This window comes from Aethalodelphis obliquidens, unplaced genomic scaffold, assembly GCF_003676395.1.
Source record: "Aethalodelphis obliquidens isolate GAN/ISIS:26980383/991018 unplaced genomic scaffold, ASM367639v1 scaffold11, whole genome shotgun sequence".
Classification (NCBI taxonomy): Eukaryota; Metazoa; Chordata; class Mammalia; order Artiodactyla; family Delphinidae; genus Aethalodelphis; species Aethalodelphis obliquidens.
Window position 1 is genome coordinate 39540939 of NW_020837955.1, and position 21635 is coordinate 39562573.

Consider the following 21635-nt stretch of genomic DNA (forward strand, 5'->3'; position numbering starts at 1 on the left):
AATCTGGGTGCTTCTCTCAGGGAAGCACGGTCCACGGAATTTCTTTCGGGAAGCTTCCATGGGCGCTCTGGCCAGAAAACCAGGGAGCTCTTTGCCCAGCTGTTTCCCAATACATATGTCAAGCTGCATCCCGACTCTCAGAGCAGCTGGAAGCATCAGTACTTGCCCGGTTGAGGGGTTCATGATGCAGCCTCCTTTGTCAGCAGCCGTTCTGCAGCTACAGCCCCTCTCCAGGGTGTCATGGTTCATCCCGAAATTGTGTCCCAGCTCATGGGCCAGGGTCACAGCCGCGCCAAGGGGACTGTCTGAATGGTCCTCAAAGAAAATACAAGAGCACAATGTATAGTTCACATCTTTTTGGCCCCTTTCCCAGCCACCCCCCTCCCCTCAGCCCTGGCCCCCAGATATTTATCTTTTATAAACATTTAATGGAGTCCAATCTCCTACAAGGAACCGAGATAGAGCCCCATTATATAGTTCAAACTTAGAAAAAGATTTGATCTATTTTATTCAACTAGTTTGGGGGCCCCTCCACTGAAGAATGCATTCCTCATGAATACACGTAGGATTCCTTGTGTCTTTACATGAAATAATCAGGGCAATCATTTCCCTCTCGCTTCCTACAATCTCTCACAAGACACCATTCTACTGAATGAAGCAAAAAGTCGTCCTGTATCATAGGAAGAAGCAGCTCGTTCCTTCACGGGTAATGAAAGTACCGTTTTCTCCTTGATTGAGACGATGCTGGTATAAAGTCGTTAGGGGAAGCATACTTTGAACAGTATAAATAAGATCTGAGCGAGTGTTACTGAGTATGCCTCTTGCTGTCTACTTGGTAGAGAAGGGTCCTTGGAAAATTCATAAGAATGCACCATAAAAGCTAACGACATCGCGTCATCTGTTTGAAGACTCATTGGATTAAGATTGTTATCCAGTTGCGCCCTACTCTTGCTGGCCCTTTGTTTTGTCAGGTAGACTTTGGAAGTGGATGGAGGCATCCTGACTCTCTGACTTTTGCTCTTGGGAGTCCAGTCAACCTTTTGCTTGGTTTTGGAAGGCGGGTTCTCCACCCAGCAAGCACTGCTTGGCCACCCTTAACTTAGTGGAGTGCATGCATGGCTTGGCTAAAGAGATATTAGAAATTATTTTTTAAAATATCATTACTCAACTTTAACAAACTAAAATTAGTTGATTTGCAGAAATGGTGCCCATGATTGGTGTTTCTGCAAGAGCCTGCACACCACAGAGTAATGAAGGTAACATTGAATCCTGCTTTGTGCTACCCAGGAAGGAGATAAGAGGCTACCCAAGAGGTTTCCAGGAAACGGTGACACTGTGCTTTAGAGAACGCATTATTCCCGTACAGACAATCTTTGCGGGGCCTCTTGATATAGGTGTGTTCATATAAGGTTTCATAGGCTTGTTGGCGGTTACAGCTGTAGCTACCTTTCTCACTGGCCCTCAGTCTAAGAAAAGAGTGTCATGTCAAGGAACCAAGTTATTCTTAGAATAGATGAAATTCCTAACAAATGACTTTGTTTAGATTTTAGTTTCCTGTTGTAGGAAGCTTCGCAAACGTGTTTCAGGAAATCGATTTTCTTCAATCTAAGAATGCTGAGGGCTGCATTTAGCATGCTTTGGCACAAAAATTCAAGGAGTTCATCCTTAAAAAATGACTCTTCATCAGATTCTTTTGTATCACTGAATATCTTGGTTTTGTCTTGAATTGCCTAATTGTTTCACACTCTTTCACGCATAGGTGATTATACACAGAATGTCTCTTAAGAGACCCTGATAAACAGTTCATATTTCTAGTAAGACAAAAACCTATTTCTTTATTTCTGGCATTATCTCCAAACCAAGACTGTTTGAGTCCAGTTAGATACAAAGGCACGGCTTGAAGTGACTAAAATTAGTGATCTGTTCTATCTTGGAAAAATAGAGAAACAGTACAGAACTCAAATTTTCAGTGTGATTAGGATTCCTGCTTCCTTGCGATATGATCTCCTTCCTCTTAGGTTTGTGAGTCCTTGAAAGAGGCACGGTCGTACGTAACACCCACGAATTCAACTTTAGAGACACAATAGGAGAAAGTCTAGACGCTTTAGATCTGGTCAAGATACTGATTTTGTTGATCTCATGAATGTTATAGAAACTGAAGGAGCTGTGGACTTTCAGCCTACATGATGCTTCTCTTCTATGTGGAGTAAACAAACAGTGAGCCTAAGGGTGGTCTTTACTGCTGGCCGGCCCATCAAACATTTCTTATTGATTAACTCTGGTTGACTTGATTCCTATTGCAGTACATACATCTGCTTCTATTTCCCCACATTCACTTTTATCTTTTTTTTCTTTAAATAGGCTTCCCTGTCTCCTTTTAAAGAAGGAATCTTGACCAAATGCTTGCATGGAAACAGAATAAAGGACGTGAACTTTAAAAAGTTGCTTAATACCATCAGATCGGTTATAAGAACCTCTGAACGCTCCACAGCTGCAGAACCCGCCATACTTATAAGGAATTCAGTTTCAGCTCTAAAAAATATTTACGCCAATTTTAAGTGGCAAAGTCAGTAGCGATGGACCATGGAACCATGAAACAGAAAATGATTCCCTCTTAAAACTTTACAGGCTGCTCTGTAAAAAGACCGTTGGGATCTGACTCGAAATGAACCTGGCATCAACAAAACCCAAACTTTCCAGTGACTTCCATGGTGGAGATCACTGGAAGGCTTCCAGGTTCAAAGGAAACCAGAGGGTAGCCCGTCGAAGCCAGAAGTCCACTGGGTGAGTGCCATCCCTCCAAACAGCCTCCTCAGCCTACACATTCAGTGAATGTTTATGTTAATTACCAGCGCCACCCAGAGAAGAGGAAAATACTCATTGTGGATATTCACTGAGAAGATTAGGCTGGGCAGTACGTGGAGAGCAAATAAAAGTCAGCAGAACGTTACTCCTTCAGCCCTTTAATACAATGGAATATTCACAAATGTTCTGTTTGAAAAACGTGGAGGAATTCATGGTTTCTTGGAAGGGCAAGCTTCTGTTTGTTTAACAGAGATGGTGGAATCGTCTCCGAGTCCACTCCCTATCTGAGGGCTGGTGCAGAGGGGACACTCTGTTTTCCCATCAGGGTCAGTGACAGCATGGGGTGAAAACCTTTCCTTTAGTTACCTGATGAAGGGGAACCTGTCAGAGTTACCTCCCTCTTAAATTCACAAGAAACAAGTCCCCAAGAGTCTCCCCATTCTATTTCCTTTTACAGACATATGTAATATGACAAAATGATCCTGTAAAGCAATAAACCTAGGTCTCTGCCTTCCAAGAATAAGGTTAGTGTAAAGACAGATTGGACACTGGCTAGGAGGTATGTCAAGCATTTGCAGTGGTAAATAGTTAAAAACCTCAGACTTTTGCTATCGTGCCTGGAGGGAGAACAATCAGAAAGCCATTCTAACGGCAATATTTGGTGAGATCACAGCCCATCCCAGAAGCTGAGCGATGGGGGGAACCCCAGTGACCTGGCTCATCCCAGTGCTGGGAGGAATTCCTGGATGGAGGCGGGTGGATCAAAATCCCCCTTGAAACTTTCTCTCCGCAAAAGGTGTAGACTGGCTTTCGCTGGGCTGTTTTTACACACTCAGCCTTCCTGTGTGCGGCGTCATGTGTTTTATAAACAGTCCCTAGAGTGCTGTCGGGTATGGCAGATCATAAGCAGAGCTAGAAAAAGGGTAGAATTATATCTAAGAAGCATTAAAGAAAAGGACCTAATTCTACAAAGTCTGGTGAAAGTAGAGATTTCCTGGGAAATCATCAAGAGAATTAGGTCTGGACTTGGCTGTCGGATTCTCGGTGCTCCTGGCTTACCATGACGATTCCCCCGGACTGTTCCGCCGTGCACATGCTCATAATGGGCGCCATGCCGATGGTGGTCCCCTGGAAATACACTCCACTAGAAACAAAAGAAAGGACTGTCTTAAGTCAGTATAAGGACATTTTCTAATATTTGAAATTCGGTTGGACGTTCCTACATTCCAACAGGAAGACTGCACAAGCATAGGCAAAGACGAAAAGAGCGGCCTGAGAGTATGTTTACAGGTGATTTTTATCTTTGGTTCTTCTAAAATTTATCTTCCAGTTCACCATCGTCTCCTAATCCTTTCAGATTTTTGTTTTCAAGACTCGGGACAACAGCTAGTCACGACTTATATGTTTATAAGTTGTAACCTGCTATTTTCTAATGAACTGGGCGGGGAGCTGTTCCTTTGAAACCATGTCTGCTGACGTTAGGGCTAAAAAGAGTCACAGAGAATCACTGTTAACAAGTGAAAGGCATTAGATGCTTTACTAGATTTTCTGTTGCAGCTGAATTTTGCTTTCCTGGGTAACATTACAATTGGGCCAGAAACCCAAACTCTTCCCAAATGTCCTGCTGATACAGCTTGCAAAACTGAGATTGGCAGAAAAATGATTGACCCTCTGGAGTCAGTGTAGAAGTTAGCACCCACAAAGCCTTGGCATCCCAGGAGGAAGCTTCCGGAAGGGGAGCTCATGGCTTAGGCGTGGCTTTTCCCCTATATGGAATCTTAATCAATGAGTAATGACATCAAGGCCTCTTTAATGCAATGCTAGTAATTCCAACCTCATGCATTAAAAATTAAAAACTGTATTTGCTGAATCTCCTTTAAGGGAAAAAGTGACTTACCCATGTTATCTTGGCCATGTACATATACAGATATTACACAAATTATTTGAAAAGTTATATATTTAGCAGTGCTCAGTTGGATGAAATGGGATAAGTATATACAAAATATAACCTCACCTATGTATGTATGTATCCAATCACCCATCTATCCATCCAGCCAACCAGCCATCCTATTACACGCATATGTACAGTAGTAGTGATTGCAGCTTTTATATTTACATCTATATAGACCGTTTTAACAGATACAATTACACATATATATATATATATATAAATAAGGTTATATAAGAGGCTAATTTACTTCCAGATGTTCAAGTTGGACAGACTCCATTTGGGGGAAAAAAATCAAAACAAAACACTCTGACTCTATTTTTAGTAGTTCAGGCTTAATCAATGCATAAAATATGAGGCAACCACAAATATCCAGGGTGGGAAAAAAAAAACAGCCCCATGAAATGGCCAAAGTAAATCATCAGGGAATGCCCACAGCCTCAGTTCAGAGGAAGGCCTCTGCGAAAGTGAGGTTAGGGTAGGACTGCTTTTCAGCTTCCCATAAATGTTCAGTAAACTAGATCCAATTTGTCAAAGAAAAGTGTCTCTGACCCTAAGGCTTTCAATTCAGTGATATGAGCGACATGAGAACATAATAATGGCATAAACTGTTTAAAAATCTTAATAAAAAGCTGTTCAGTTTAGGGAAAACCTACTCCATACCAACTTAGATTATGACATTTTTTGTTTAACTATAAAGGTGTCTGTAACATGTTACCAATGTATTATACTATATCATAGGTGAGCTTTCCCTCATTTTATTATCTTCACGACCCTCATCACGCTCTGAAATGTCTTTGTTTGTTATTGCCTTCTCCCAGTAAACTGGAGACTCCCAAAAGTGGGGAGGTTTACAATGTTGGTCACCATTATGTTCAAAGCCCCTAAAACATGTTTTGTTCCTCGTTTGTGCTCAATACACATTGATTGAACAACAGAACACAAGGTTAATCTGCGACACTGCTGGTATTCTCTGATCTAGAAAACCAAGAGTAACAGCAAAACAGGAGGGATAAAGATTTTCTTTCTCCAGGCAGCTGACAACGATCACCCTAATGTACTGCCTTCAGATCTTGCATAAATATTTTTCACTAATAATGACAGAAAATGAGCTTTTAAAAAATATACTACTCAGGACAACTTTATATCAAGACTAAGCCTAGAGGGAGGGATAAATTGGGAGTTAGGGATTGACATATACACACCACTATATTTAAAATAGAGAACCGACAAGGACCTACTGTATAGCACAGGGAACTCTGCTCAATACTCTGTAATAACCTAAATGGGAAAAGAATTCAAAAAAGAATAGATACCTGTATATGTATAACTGCATCGCTCTGCTGTACACCTGACACTAACACAACATTGTTAATCAACTATACTCCAATATAAAATAAAAATTGAACAAAAAAGAAATGAAAAGGTCAATAAACAAATAAATAAAAACATGAGAGAAAAACATGAAAAAAAGAAAAGTATTTGTGAATATCAAAATGTTATTTCGATTGTCTTTATGACACATATAATCTGTAAATTAAATTTGAGAAGTCATAATAAAAACCCTCATGGATTAATAGTATTAAAAAAAAAAAAAAAGACTTGGGACTTCCCTGGCGGTCCAGTGGTTAAGACTCCACGCTTCCACTGCAGGGGGCGCGGGTTCAATGCCTGGCCAGGGATTGAACTAAGATCCCGCGTGCTGTGCGGTGCCGCCAAAAAAGAGAGAAAAAGAAGACTCAGCCTGGAAACAGTTGCATAGAGGAAATGTCCAGGTGTTAGACGAAGGAAATACGACATCAGCCAGAGGGATAGTTTTCCCAGGGAATGCAGAGAAAGACTTTTCCAACAGCCCCCAATTTCAATCGAGATGGCCTCTCCCCTCCCCCCTACCCCGCCCCCGCAGTGTGGGCTGAGAAGCCCCCTTTGCCCCTGGTCCAGTCAGTGTGTTCTGCTGAATGACGTGCAGCTTCGTGGACTGTCGGGTGAGGCTAAGAGGGAGAGCAGGTGTGCTGAGATCACTCTTTTATTTTAAGCAAAGGAGAGACAACAGATGCCTTACCTGATAAGCTGTGCGTTGTCATGGGATTTGCGAGGTAGAAGCTTCATCTTTCTCCAGTCCAGAAACTCGTGGAGGCTCGTGAATGGGTCCTGACTTATGGAGCATTTGTCGATGTCGTTCCACACCTCTACGCCCACCAACACGATTCGAATGTTCAGCGGTCTGTAAAACTGAGGGAGACAGAAGACAGGCATCCCTGGGGGATCACGTTAATGAGAACTTACCATGCCGAGTAGAACAGACTGGCAAGCTCTGAACTCCATTGCCGTGACATGAAAAACCTCTCTGTGCTCCTTGTTCCCGTGGCATTAGAACTGGAGCAATATTTTCAGTGTCTGATGCAAGGTGATGTGCTAACTGGGTTCTCAAATGTGGTTGACCAATTAGATGTTAGAGTTGCCAGTCTTTCTGATGTCTGCCCTAATTTGTAGGGAAGCACACATTTCAACCGATTCACTGGTGATTTGAAGTGGGCGTATAGATGTGTTATTATTGCTAACGTCATCACATTACAGCTGAAGACTGCCAGTTCATATCTACTGCAAGAAAAACAGTAAGTGAATTAGGGTCTTTCAGACACTCTGCCAAGTGCAGTAATTTGTTCATTTTAAGAGAAATGTTCTACTGTGAGTTACTGAAAATGAATCTGTATTAATTTTTCAGCAAAAAATCAGATTTTGCTGACCCTGTCATATTCTGTCACCTATAATTGACCCAGAAGGTTTTAATTGAATGAACAGATCAGTATCTTTCAGGGTGATAAAGGCATGCACAGAACCCTTCTCCAGGAACTTTGAGGACCATTCTTCCCACAGCCAGTTCACCAACAGCATCATGGGAAAGGTCTGGTAAAGGAAATTCCTCTGTTTTCAGGCATACCACTCACTTCAAGTCTTCTTGCTTTTCTGCTCCCCGCCCCTACCCCCATCTTTCTGTGTCCTGACTTCAACCTACAGCCCTTTCTCCACAAACAGATCATCTTGGGTTGGAAGCAGGTAGAGCAACTCTTCCAATGTCTATGGGATAGTTTTGTCCCAGACGAGCTTACTAGGGCAGGATGAGGGGTCAGGGTAGAGGTAAGAATTCCCCATTGCCCCCGACTACCTTGCTACCCCCATGGTATCACACAGACATGGAGACGGCTCTTTGCTCAGGGTCCAGGGGGTAAGGAAGTGGGAATCATCTGGCTGGCTGTACAATCTTTCAAAGCCTGCAACGTGTAAGGCAGTGCGCAATGAGAACATCCTCATCTTCTGATACTCCAGGCAGCCAAGGAGAAAGATGTGGCAGCTAAAGTCAAGCTCCAGATGGGAGCAGGTCCTATTCTTAGTTGCTAGAAGCCTCTGAGCCAACAAATAACAAAAATCACAGAAGCTCCGCATCTGATAGTTAAGCCCCATTCCAATGTGCTGAGCTCGGGGCAATAAACTCCATGAGGCTGAGCACTGACCCCGGGTTCTGACCCACAAAAGGCAGGTTCATCTTTTCCCTCGCTGATCTCTCCCCAGTCATCTGGTGAGCATTAGGTTAGCAGAAGAATGTGACTGAAGCACAAACTACATCACAGAGTCTAAACTGATCACAGCGGTCCAAGTTGGTTTCAAGCAGATAACAATTATGGGCATTACATTAATAAGTTAATGAGACAATTATACGACCTAAATGCTGCCTTACAGCTTGTTTTTAATCAAGAATTGCTTCGCCTGTGGTATCCACTTGCAAGCTCCCAGCCCAGGCTTTCCAGGCAAAATCAAGGTCCTGGCCCCATCTGGACTCTGAGCGCACATGCCTGGTTGCTATGCTTCCCTGGAGAGCTCACCCTTTCGGCTGTGTTACAGACAACAGCGATCAAAAGGGGGAAACGCAGGCGATCCAGTGCCGACATCCACACCAGCCTGCCAAGGGACATCCTCAGGGGCAGAGGCCCCGCGTGGGCTGCAGGGTCGTCATCTGTGCTGGGGACGCCATGTTTGCCTCTAGAGAGCGTCATACGGAAGTGGTCGCTAAGGTCTGTCAAGGTCTAACTGTCATCATTTCTCAGAGCTGGCTTGGGGGCTTACTGATCAAGGGTCTTTTCGTAATAATAATGGGTTGTAGTTTCCATTTATTAGCCGTCTCAAATCACAGAACAGATTTCATATCTAGAAGCATAAAATACAGTCCCTCCTCTCAACACTGGTGCTACGGATTAACTGTCGCATATGCTAAACTCACGTCATGTCATCACAGCAGTCCCATTGCTGCCTGTTGGGATGCTCTTCCCAGGGCTCTGCTGGTGGCTTCCCTTTGGCTCCTCCTAATAACAATGACCACAGCTAACACTTAATGAGCATTTCCAACGTCCTAGGCACGGTGCCATGCGCTTTCCAGCCCGTAGGTCTCTCGGTCCTCGCAACACTCTGCGAGTCAAGAACTATTATTATTTCCGCGTTACGGTCAAGGACGTTGAGACAAGGAGGGACCAGGTAGACCGCTCGAGACATGACTGGCATAGCCGGGTTTAAGCATAGGCAGGCTGGTGCCCAGGTTCTAAACCACTAAGTAACCCAGCCAGGTAAGGGCGAGTACTGAGATTCCCTTCCAAGATGATCCATTGCGACCCCAGGCCCAGAGAGAAGGACAACTGGAGCTTGGCAGCCGTCTGCCTAGCCTACGAATCCCAGGACGCATGTGGACGCCGTCCAAGACCAGCTGAATTGAGTCACCCATTAACATAGCCGCGGCAAGAATCTGGCTGTGTGCTAGGCTTGGCACTGGCACAAAGAGCGAGGATTAGGATACCTTGCTCCCAAATGCTCAGAGGTCAGCATGAGGCTCAAGGCAGGGGATACTTAGCCATTATTCCAGTAAATGCCAAGCGAGTGAACTGCCAAGAAGGGCGCAAACAGGAAGTTCAGGGGATGCCGGGCTTGAGGGCTCAAAGAAGGCTTTCTAGAAGAAGCGGATCTGAGAAAACATGGGTAGGATTACAGGGAGGTCTGCTGGGGTCCAACACGGGAATGTGCACCCCTCAGGCAACTGGTTTGAGAAGGGGGGGACGAGGACTCACACAAGAGGGAAAATACCTGAAGTTAAACGCACGGAAGATGAGTCCTTCAGAAGTAGGTCACAGAGGTGCAGCCTGAACGGATGTGCAGCTGTTGCTAACTTCGTCACGAGTGAGAAGCAGGACAGATTGGAGGGGAGAAGCCAAAGAGGCTATCACTTAACTGGGCAGCCACACACCCCGCTGCTCCCGCCCTGCGGTATAACTGGGGCCTGGGGGAATGTCTTACTTCCCACATAAAGGGTTTGTCTGCCAGTACAGCATTGGACACACTCTCCGTGTTTCACACACAGGGGAATTGCCTGAACATTTCTGAATGTCACCTCTGTCCCTAAATCACTTCTCGGACTCTCAGTCCGGGACGTGCTTCTCCCTCTTCCCTTCAAGCCAGTGCAGCCGGCCAAGCAGTTACTAGTTAAGAATAGCTAAGAAGAGCCAAGATTTCCGCAAATGAGGAAGTTGCCACTGGAACAGTCATTGTTTTTTAAGCCAAGATGCTCCCACTTGTAGTTGCAAAACTGAACTTTGGCATACTTGCTAGAGCCCAGGGCCCATCAGTTAGTAGACTTGGGTGAACAGGACATCAAGGAGCCTGGGTACCCCAGTGGGTCTTCAGGGTCTGCTGGGGACAGACACATATGTGCGCTCAGCAATTCAGCTTTCTCCTTGCCAGAAACACAGGAACAGGCAGGCTGGTGAGCTCCGCGGAGTCTGTCAGGACTTTTCTCAGATATACTGTTCTTTAATTACCAGGGCAGATTATTGACAAACCCCCAGTTGCTCATTTCTGGTTTTGCAAACTGAAGCAAGATATAATACAGAATAATACGTAGAGAAACACAAACATGGAAGACCAAGCACATCACCTTAAAATAGGATTTCAGCGATTACCAGCCCGAGTTTAATATTGTTCATGGCTTCTGTTTACTTCCAAGGCCTAAGAAGTACTTGAATTCTTTGCTTTCATCTGGATGTTGTCCCATCTCACTGGAGGCGTCTGGAATGTACTCGCCCAAGGCCCCACCCAGGCCAATCAAACCAGAGTCCCTGGACTGAGACTTGGAATCAGCATTTTGAAAACAAACATATAGACACACACACACACACAAACCAACCAACAAACCTTTCCAGGGCATTCTAATGCCCAGCCCAGACTGAGAACCATGTCTGACTCCTACGGCCTCTGGCATAACCTCTGGGATCCATCTCTCACCCTCCCTGCCAGAAGGACTTGCCATTTACAAAAATTCTCCTGCATCCGCTTGACTTTAGGATAAAGTTTAATTTTCAAAAAGTATCTATTCAAAATATATCAGCAAGCATGGGCCGCCTGGGAGTCTGACCTGCCTAAAAGTTCTGGTGGACGAGGACGGAACCATCTCAGGGTGCTATAAGCCATCTGTGTTTTTTCCCGCTTTCAGAAGGTTCCATCCAGCCATAGCCTCTCTCTGAGCACCAGGCCCTGATCTCCGACTGCTCAGGCCACCCCAGGAGACTCCCGCTCTCGCTTCTTTGGGTACGAAGCCTCTTTCACCTGTCATCCCAAACTTGGGCTCGTTGCGAGCCCTGCTCATCTCAGCCTCTGCTTCTGCTCAGTCAAGGTCAAAAACTCCTGCAGAGGAGACCAGGGCTTATTCCTGGTGCTGCCTTTCAATGCTGTTTGAACATGTGCTGATTACTTACCTAGCCTCTGCAAACCTCTGCTATAAAAATGGGAATACCGGTATCCACCCGGGCGTGTCTGCAAAGCACTTAGAGCCTGGCACGTAGCAACTGCTCAATACATTTATTGGGAACCATCCCTTCAAATGTCTCTAAATCCTCGTCTTTCTCACATCCCCACTTGCCCAGCCCCGGGTCAGATCTTCCCAATTTCTGTACAATAGACGCCCACCAGCTGTATTTGTCTTTGGGAACTCCATCCTCCACACTAACTGCAGGCACAGCTGTGTGTGATCCTGTGTGTCTCCCCTGCTTAAAAACATTCACCTTGCTCTCCACTGACGGCAGAATAAAATCCCGATGGGGTCTAGATGGCTCCGCAGGGCATTTAAGGCCCAGCCACTGAATCCCCTGCAGCTTCACCTGCTCTTGCCCTAGCTGTGCACACACACACAATTATGCTACACACACACACACACACACACACACCGCTTAGTTAGATGGAGTTACTCGCCATGTCCAGACTCGTGGGGAGCAAGCCAGGCCCTCCCTGCCTGTGCTCCTGGTGAAACTTCACTCACCTTGCACAATCACCTCCCTGCAAAGCCTCCCTGACGCCCAGGAAGAAGTAAGTGATTCTCTTCTGCATCCCCATAGCACCTGATTGACAGCATCGACCTGGTTCCCATCACGCTGGTCCACGCTAAGTGGCTTATGGGTCTGCTTCTCTACGAAGCTGTGACCTCCCTGAACAGATGGACCACATCTGATACATTCCGAATTCTTGATGCACACTGCGCGGTACTGCCCATAAGTCCTCGTAAAATGGAGTTGAATCTCCGGAAGGCTTTTGTTTTCATTTTCCCGAAAGCTTTGAAAACTCACTTTAAATATTATATAATAGGATTGTTTGGCAACATAGCTACCGTGAAGCAACCACAAACTGCTATGTGTAAAGTGTGAGCCTTTCAGAGAATCCCGGCCATGAGGGGTTCAGCAATGAGCCGGGGCCCCTTTCCTCTCCCACTGTCCTCAGAGGCAGGAGACAGGCTATTGCTAAGAATTATGGTTACGTTCAGACGGGGGCTGCCAGCCACATAGCACGTGAGAACCACCTGGGAGCGCCTACAAAGCCTGATGTCCAGGCCCCACCCAGACACCCGAACAGCAAGGCCTTTGAAAGCTTCCAGGCAACGCCAACATGCTCTGCGCTGAGAGCCCTCAGCACCAAACAGCCCGACGCTCTCCCTGCAGGGTCTGTCGCTGAAGGCAGGTGGCGTACGTAGATGGTTCCACCTCCTTGCGAACAGGTCGCGTAAGGAGCATGGGCGAGCAAATACACCTGGGTCAGAGCAGACTTTCAGGATCTCTTCCAGCTCTGAAATCACCGTTGCAAAGGTGAGCTCCCTCCCGAGTTCTCAGTGAGGAATTTTCTGACGGCCGATTGAGCCGAAAGCCGATTTCTGTGTCCTGGGACTGTGGAGCCCGTGGGTCCCTTATCAGTGAGAGCTCACCCTCAGGGGGCCTGTGGGACCTGCCCAGGGAGAGCTGAAAAGAGGCCTGCCTGGAGCTCTCAAGAGGGTCAGATGCACCCTATTGGGATTCTGGATCTAACTGGGGAGGTCAAAACGCCTTCCTGGCCAGAAGAGAGCCTGGCGGGAGATGGACGCCAAGGCCACCGAGGTCCAGACAGTGTGGGGTGGCATCTCCTGCAGTTGCTCAGGCCCCAAGAATTCTCAGAAGAAGGGGAAGTTGGGTACCAGCCCAGGAACGGAGGCAGAACCCGACCTCCCTAAGTCAGATGGGATGTGTTTCATTCCCTCCACCTCATTCCCAAACATTTACATGCTGTGAGTGATCTAATTACCCCCAAGGAACTTACCTTGTCAACGTGATTAGCGATCTCTATTAATCGTTGTTTGACTTTTTCCAGGTCTTTTCCTTGCCTCTGAAACTTAATAATTTTAAATGTCAGCATTAACAATGGCTGGACTATCAATCAGATCTCATCTTCCCAGCTCCTGGAAATGTGAAGTCTCAGGCTCTGCAAATCCCTCAGGGCCCTCCCTGGTTTATGGTGAGGTGAGCTCCCATCCTGCCGAGTAATTTCCCCATCCAGGGACTTTCTGAAACTCCCTGAAATTCACCCAAGCCAAGTGCTCAGAAGACAGTAACTTTTGTGAATTTTCCAGCCTCATAAATGATGGAGGCAGTGACATGTTTTGGCATCGAGAAAACAGACACAACCAGAAGGCCGTCCAAAGCCATTCTTCATATCATCAACTTGATTTTAACTTCCTCCGAAATCTCCTTTATATTTGTTTTTAAAAAATTAAAGAGTGAAAGTAATAGAAGCGCATGGCAACAAGTCAAACAATACAGAGAATGGATAAAAAGTTAATAAAGTCCCACTTCTCCCAGCTAATCTGAACTTGCAGAGTGGGAACAGTTGCCTGTGAAATTGTCAAATCTGTTTCATTCATATGCGTTGAGCCAGTCTGGGAGAAAATGTCACCTAATTCATAATAGGTAGTAGAGGCGAGAAAAGGACACAGGGAAGATAATCTAAAAAAAAAAAAAAAAACTAATTAAAAATTAATTAAAAGAAAAAACTAATTAAAAATTAATTAAAAGAAAAAAAAAACTAATACAGTATCAAGCCCTACTTTGGAAGGTAGGGTTTTTCTGCTGTGTCTACAGCCTTGATTCATTCATTCATTTTGGTTTAGGACATGTCGGACATGTTTAAACTAAACTTTGCTCAAAAGTGTTTTAGAATACATTCTAAAACCATCTGCCATTTCCCACAAATAATTCTCCCTGTTTGGAGAGCTTAGCTACATGGTAACTCTGCAGTCCCTGCTAATATTTTGTAATACCAGATACATTTTTTAATATGTTATACTTTATAATAGCAGGAAACCACTTTTTTCAATGGGTTGTTTACGATGCTTGTAAGGCCTCGTGGAAAATGAGGTTAAGTAAAGCAGGTAATAACTTGCTAAACATTTTCTTTTGCCTTTTTTTTTTTAAACCAACCAAGAAATTTCAGAAAGTTCTTACCTCTCGGTTGTCTGCCACAATAACGAGCTCTACATACTTGGTCGTCTTGAGGGTCTCTCTTTTTTGCTGCCAAAAGTAAACATGGGTTTAATTTCCCTGACTGCCTCTCTGGGGCTTCCCGAACACTGTCAATGTCTCTGGACTCAAGCACTTGAATTAGGGGGCCCCCCACCGGTCCTACCGACATCACTGGCTCCCACAACCCTGTCCCACCTAGAAGTTCACCTCCAACCCCAAAAACCGCTGTAAAACTTTCTCATTGTGAGCGGCCACTCTCCATTTCCATCTGGGAAATCCTTAAAAAGGGATCTAACCTTTCTGCTGAATCACTGATTATAGGATCAGAACAAGTTGAGATCATTATTAAACAAAACACATATGTAAACAAGCAAAACCAAAGCTCTCTCTGGAACAGGAGCCAATGAACTCTTCATTTCGGGCTGGATGTAGCACATTTCAAGATCACTACAGAAGATGATGGAATCAGGGTCTCACGGGTGTTCCCTTTGCCTTTGTGGTCTAGTTTTGTGATGTGGGAAAAGCCAATATATTAAGCGAATATATTTTGAGCAGGAACTGCATAGCCCTTCTGGGGAAACACTGAGTAGTCCATTCCAGGGAGCTGATTTCTGCAGGTGATCATTTAAAAATCTGGTTAGAAGCAAAGGAAGAATAGGGAACAGCCAGGCAGATAAATGGGGAACAGAGCCAGGCGAGAAGAAGGTGCTAGGAGGAAAACCAGAACGGAACAAGAGAAACAGAATAGGAAGAAACAGTGTCAAGAAAAAAAAAAAAAAAAGACTGAAACATGCCACTGGAGAAAAAGGATTGGTAGGAGTGCAATAGTTGAGGAGAAGACAGAGATTGTATATCAAGGGATAGGGGCTGCAGATGATGCAGACAGCCCAATACGAACTCCCTCCCAAATCAAGGCAGCCTCTGAAGTGGGTGACATTTTAATCATGTTTCTTCAAAAAACATCTGTACTCTTCCATGAATTACTGGGAGAATCCCAAAGGCACTTTCAGGAGAAAAAAAAGCAATTCATGGAGGGTGGTCTCAAGAAGCAAACATTAAAAACAAAAAACAAAGCCTTCAGTTTCTGCAATAAAATGCAGTCGGAGGAAATGAGGGTTGAACTGGTCTCGGTCCTCATAACTGATATCGCTGCTGTATGAGTTAACTACACACACTGCTTAATGTTGAAAACTTGCATGTTATAACCACGCTTTCAGACAAAAGCAAAAATGACCAAGGCATGCTTTGAATCAGCTTTCCAGTCACATAATCCTGAGGGAAACATCTTTTATAAAACAACTCCCCATCAGTCCGGGATCTTCCAAACAGATTTTTACAGGAAAAATGTTTGTATCATAGCAGTGTTCCTCCTTGCGGCCCAGCTGTGCTGATTCATGAATTTAGGTATCCCTAAAGAAATCTGGAAACCTTATGGAGGAAGGAAAAATAAAGCACCATGAAAGGTATAATTTCTCATACTTTTACAACGTTACAAGGGACAAAAGTTAAGCTTTGTAACTATACGTTGTAGGCATGCTTTACGGTGAAAACGACGTACACACAGAGGAAAGAAGATTAGCCCCAGCGGTACCCACTGGTTTATGCAAAATGAGACACCTTCTCGAAGTGTGAAGATCTTGTCCCTTCTCCTTATTCAGGTTTGGAAAGCAGAAGCCTCTTTTCCCCCCATAATTCCCTGATTTACCATTAACAGATTCAGCTCATCTTACAGAAGAAAATATAGCTCTATTAAAGAAAAAATAAACTAGCCTCCCATTGAAAAACTCATAGGGAGAGCCCTGGTTGTTCAGATGTTTACACCTTTCAGACTGCAAAGGGGTGAAATAAATGACCAGGGGATATTTCCAAATGGCCTTGGATCATCATTTAGAAAATACACAATTCCAGATAATGAAAACAAACACATGAACCCAATTTTCCTGTCTCTGCAGTTTTCAGAGAAGTCCAAATTTTCTCATGAATGCAGAGAATTGCTAGCTCAGAGAGAAACCTAACCACATAATAAGAGAAAGCCATGGGGGAGTGAGTGGCTGGCTCATGGCCGCAAAGGTTCCTTCTTCCCTCAGCTGCACACACAGAGAGGCTTAAATTACCTCCACATGATTCCCACCTATCTGGGCTATCTGGTTAAAAAAATCATATTTAAAATGTTTGATATACAGAGCAACACTTGAAACTGGTTGCTTGATTGAATTTTCATTTTGGGAGCGTGATGATACACAAAAGCCCTTCCCCAAACAGATAAGAGTATATAAGCCTCTGAGAATGGCCCAACCGTTCTCTACTCCGAGGTGCAGACCGAGGGGTTCTTTGAGTCTTGCGCAAGCGGGAAGCTGTTCCTGGGCCTCTCAAAGTCATCACAGCCAAGCTCTCAGGGAGAATGACCCCTACACATGTTACAACAAGAACTCTGGCATTGGGAACTTAACTCAACCCGAGTCAGAAAACAAGTCGAGATGAGGGTGACAATAAATTCTCATTGCAACTCTCTCTTCCTATGGGCCAGGTCCCTGAAACAGCACAAGTCCTGAGGCTGGGGAGAGCTTGGAGTGTCGTACCAGTGGGCAGGATGGCTATCGTCTGATGAGTGAGGGAAAAGTGTGGATGAGATGTGGCTGAAGATGGAGACAGAGGACAGGGGCCATGGCGAGGAGGCTGGCCGGTAATCTAATTATCGAGAGCAGTGGGGGACCCTTGAATGTGAGGTTCTTTACACATCACTCTGGCTGCTGGGAGGAGAATGGATTATTGGAGGACCATAGGGGAAGTGGAGGGCGCAGGTAACAGTTTGAGGCTGTAAGGATGGAGACAGGCAAACAGATTCAAGTTGGATGTTTTAAGCAAACGATAACAACAACAAAACAATAACAATGCAACCAGGACCATTTCCACAGACGGTAAGATCAGCAAATTTGATGAATCAGAAGTTTGGTTTAACTTCCTCTGAGTAAAGAAAGATCATCGTTGGCTCAAGCCAGGCTCCGTGCCTTGCCTCTAAGGCCACTTTATGAATAGGTATGAACTGAGTCCTGTCTCTGCTGTGAAAGGTCATCTCTACCATCCTTACCAACGATTTGCATGGGGACCAAGCGCACAGATCATATCTGCGTGGGGTACAGCCTCTGAGGTCTGGCTAATAACACAGGCTGCAGAACCAGCAAGCAAACGAGACAAATGCTGGAAGAATGGGCTGAATCTGATGAACTGAATGTTAATGGGGACAGATGCAAAGTATTGAAATTGAGTCTAAAACGCCAGTGGCAGAAGTGAGAGCTGTTATTTACTCATCTAGAGTTTCAGTCGATACAAGTCAATAGGAATCCACACCTGGATATTTTGGAACCTCGGTTCACACTGAGAGATGCTCAGAGCTCAGGGCCAAGGAAGCAATAGCAGTGCTGGCTCTGTCATCCACCAAGATTTAAGAACGACCGAGGCAGTAAAGGAACTTGGTATGTATGGCCTCTTAGAGGTGGTACAGAGGTGAGGGTGGTTATATTAGAGAAAAATTAAACATGTCTGCTCTAATTAACAAGTTTTCCAGTGGTTCTGGCCAGTTCCAGATATTCAACTATTACTAGACTCTACAGAAAATACACATTACTGTTAACACTACTCCCACCATCACTACTGTGACTTCTGTTAAACCAATATGGCAGCCTGTCTAGAAACCCAAAAGCAAGAGCCCTGGTCCATTTCAGAGTGGCTGCCTTTGAGGAAACTACGGGGTCTCCCTGACCAGATGTCCTATTTGAACTCAGTAGCCCAAGCAAACGTGGCTTTCTAGAGAAGGCACTGACTTTTACATTTGACTCCTAATTATACATACTGGTGGAGGGGAACAATAGCCCAGATAATCCCTGGAGAGGATAATTCAAAAGTAATTTACATTTGCCTTCGGGATGTATTATGTGATTTTTCTCCAGTAGCAGATTTATGGCCTTCACCTTCTTTAGAGTCTGCTCAGGCTTCTGTTCAAATGTGTTTGCATTTTTGAAGGAACGGCTGATGGACAGGGAGGGATCAGTCACAGGAGGGCTGAGTGTCTGGGGCTCTGCAGGCTGGACTTGAAAAGCTGCAGAGGAGGGAACCGGCGAGGAAGCCCTGTGACTGCAGGCACCCTTCCAGAAGCAACTTGGGTTCTCACTAAAATCTAATGTAAAGCCTTGTAAAAATGACAAATAATAGCTCAAGCTTATCTTATAGCCAGTGCATACCCCGAGTGCAGATTTATTCCTGCTGCTCGTCGAAGAAAAACACACACATCTGCAGAAAAATCTCAGTCTTCAAGCCAATCTGTGCAATAGTTAACATTTAGTAGGGGCAGAAAAATGCTGGGAAAAAGCAAATGCAGTTGCTGCAGTGCATAAACTAGATGAGTTCGATGCAGTTACATTGATTTTTGAGTATAAATAAAGGCAGTGTTAAGTCTGGCAAGTAAGGGGCATAGAACATGAGTATTTCCCTTTCATATTTCCCAAAGGTACTGCCCCAAACTGTCTTGTGTATAATTTCCATTCTCACATATTCCACTTATTTGAAAATTGTTTTTTGTATTGTTTTCACAATATAGATGTGCTTTAAGTCAGAGACATTTTCTCTTCCGTTAAAACAATCCCGACTATTGAGAACGGCGTTGAAGTGCATGCAATGCCTCCCCTTTACAATTTAAAGGTTCATTTACACTTGCATATGCATAATTAACAAAACAACATCGTTATTCAGGTTTTCTCCATCTCTCTACACTTCAAAATGACTGGAAATTACTGTGCCAATCCTAGTTCTAGGGAGCCGTAAGCTTAGTTAAAGAATTAAAATATGGCTGGCAAGGCCTGACCAAGTCAGGACTGACTTCCAAATGAGATGGCAAACATATTTGAGTGCCGTTTAAACTGTCAAGTTATACATCGCACAAGGTGGATAACGTGTGATCAACAAGGTACTCAAATCAAGATGCCTGGAAAACAAAATGCAAATGTTCTACTTGTTGATGACTGTGAAAGCTACAGCCTCATCACATCTTATCTGAGGTCTGGAATCAAAGGCAAGAGTAAGCGTGAAACAAACATGCCCTGGGACCACAGAGGCCGGTCTTTGGGATTCCATCTCTTAAATCTGTCACTTTAAGATGGCTCAGGGGAGGAGAGCAGGAAGGAGATTCTGTCAAGCTGCTGCTGATGGTGGAGGTGGGGGCACTTTTCAAGTCCTTTTCTCCGGGATTGAGATTCAGCCCCACTACTGAGTGTCAACGTCAAAGTCAGCCACAGTGCCTGACGGGGTGTGATGGGGAAAAACAAGAAAAAAAGAGGTTGCAAGCACCTGCTGCAGAAAACCTTGGGAGGATGTTAACAGAGGAAGTTAGGGTCATATAGGTGGAATCAGGATGGAAAGAATGAATGTAAAGTTAAAATGAAAAGTCCTAAAGCAGTTCAGTTAAAAGCAGGTTAGGGGAACACACACCTCTCCACAGGTAGGAGGAAAATTTTAAGAAGGAGAAGAAATCGCTTAGGATAACGTTTACTGTCTGAATTGAGAAAAATGATTAGGAATAAAAAGAGGCACAATATTTATGAAGTGTTGAGTGGTAAGCAGTGTAACGCTTAAATTAAAGTCAGGAAGGACAAAGGGTGTCAAATGGAACCTTGAAAACATGCCCCCAGACCATCAAATGTAAGCACATCGTTAAGTGACATCATATCTAGGAATTCTTCATTTCTTGTCAACAGAAGAACAGGAAAGATAGAGATGAAAAATCAGGAAGTCGTCTATAACTTCCTATCGGGTTGTAGTCTTTTGAGTTCAGGGCCTCCAGCCAGATGTGGCTACCCTTACTCCTTTTTAAGAGTTCTGCTGTGGTCTGTGGAGCCCACATGATACTGATGTAAAAGGGTCAGTCAGCCATTCGGGGTGCAGGTTTCCTGGTGCTGCACCAGGGGGGGACCTCTTAGTCGGGGGGGACATCTGTGGTCCAGACTCCATTAGGGCAACTACTCTCTCCAGTCCTGCAGCAGAAGGGAAGACCTGTGATGAGCAGACCCAGGGGCAGGTGGCCAGGAAGCAGAGACCCCTCAAGGGAAGCGGGACAGGCGCCCCCTAGTGTGGACGGGGGGTAAACACCACCCCTCAGCCACACTGCTGGACCAAGACCCAGGGCAGGCGAGTGGGCGGTGGCAGGGAATGCTGTGCAAATCCTAATGAAGACCCTAATTATAGGGTCTTATTCTGAAGACCCTAATTTTGAAGACCCTAATTTTGCGTTGGTAAAAACTCCATATTGTCTGTCTCTTCCTGTAGAGGGGAGAGCTGCCCAAGGGTGTGGAGGTTCCGGTTCAGTTCTGTGTACCATGGAGGGGCCCAACGGTGGGGCAGACTCCTGGGTCTGGGCCCAGAAGGTTCTCACCGGAGACGTGATTTTGTATTGTATCCTCTGAGCTCAACTCCACCCAGCACAGGTTAATGAGTCTGAGGCTGACGTTTAATACAACGACGGAGCTTTCAGTGTCGGATTATGTTCTGCCCACATCATAGCAACCACCTCCAGGTAAACTGGGTAATAACTCCAGCCCTCAGACACAAATGGCAAAATTTCTCCAGACGGCCTAGCAGTGGGCGTCCCTAGCTGGAGCCCCCAGCTCCCCAGAGACACCACGTGGGGTTTCCCTCCTACCCTTCTTGTCCAGGTCTGGGAGGGCGGTGGGAGCCTGTCATGCATAGCGAGGCCCGTTGTGTTTGATCCACAGGGTCCCCAGGTGCTCTGCAGGTTCTCCACTGGGAAGAGTTTGTATCTGTTGGTTTCATTTTTCATTGGCTCCAAAATGTAGGTTTTATTTTCAAATGTAATAAGTCCCCTGTTGAAAAAGAAAGAAGAAAAATTAGGTAACTTTTAAGGGCAGTTTCTTGTTCGTGGCTAAAACCCAGTTCTTATTCAGAGAATAAAAGGAGAAATACCAATTTATTTATATTCTCAGGTCTGAATTAGAAAGGACATTCCTGTGCCATATGTTTGCATT

General features: G+C 45.0%; 1 protein-coding gene across 2 annotated transcripts in view; it reads right to left on the reverse strand.

Moving 5' to 3' along the window:
- ADAM12 (ADAM metallopeptidase domain 12) overlaps positions 1 to 21635 on the reverse strand; it is a 388736-nt gene that overhangs the window by 86855 nt on the left and 280246 nt on the right. For both annotated transcript variants that reach the window (XM_027112934.1, XM_027112932.1), the window contains exons 6-11: positions 21293 to 21473; positions 14587 to 14652; positions 13406 to 13477; positions 6816 to 6985; positions 3865 to 3949; positions 167 to 315 (exon numbers count right to left, since the gene is read on the reverse strand). In XM_027112934.1, coding sequence (XP_026968735.1) covers positions 167 to 315; positions 3865 to 3949; positions 6816 to 6985; positions 13406 to 13477; positions 14587 to 14652; positions 21293 to 21473 — 723 coding nt within the window. The remainder of the gene's footprint in view (positions 1 to 166; positions 316 to 3864; positions 3950 to 6815; positions 6986 to 13405; positions 13478 to 14586; positions 14653 to 21292; positions 21474 to 21635) is intronic.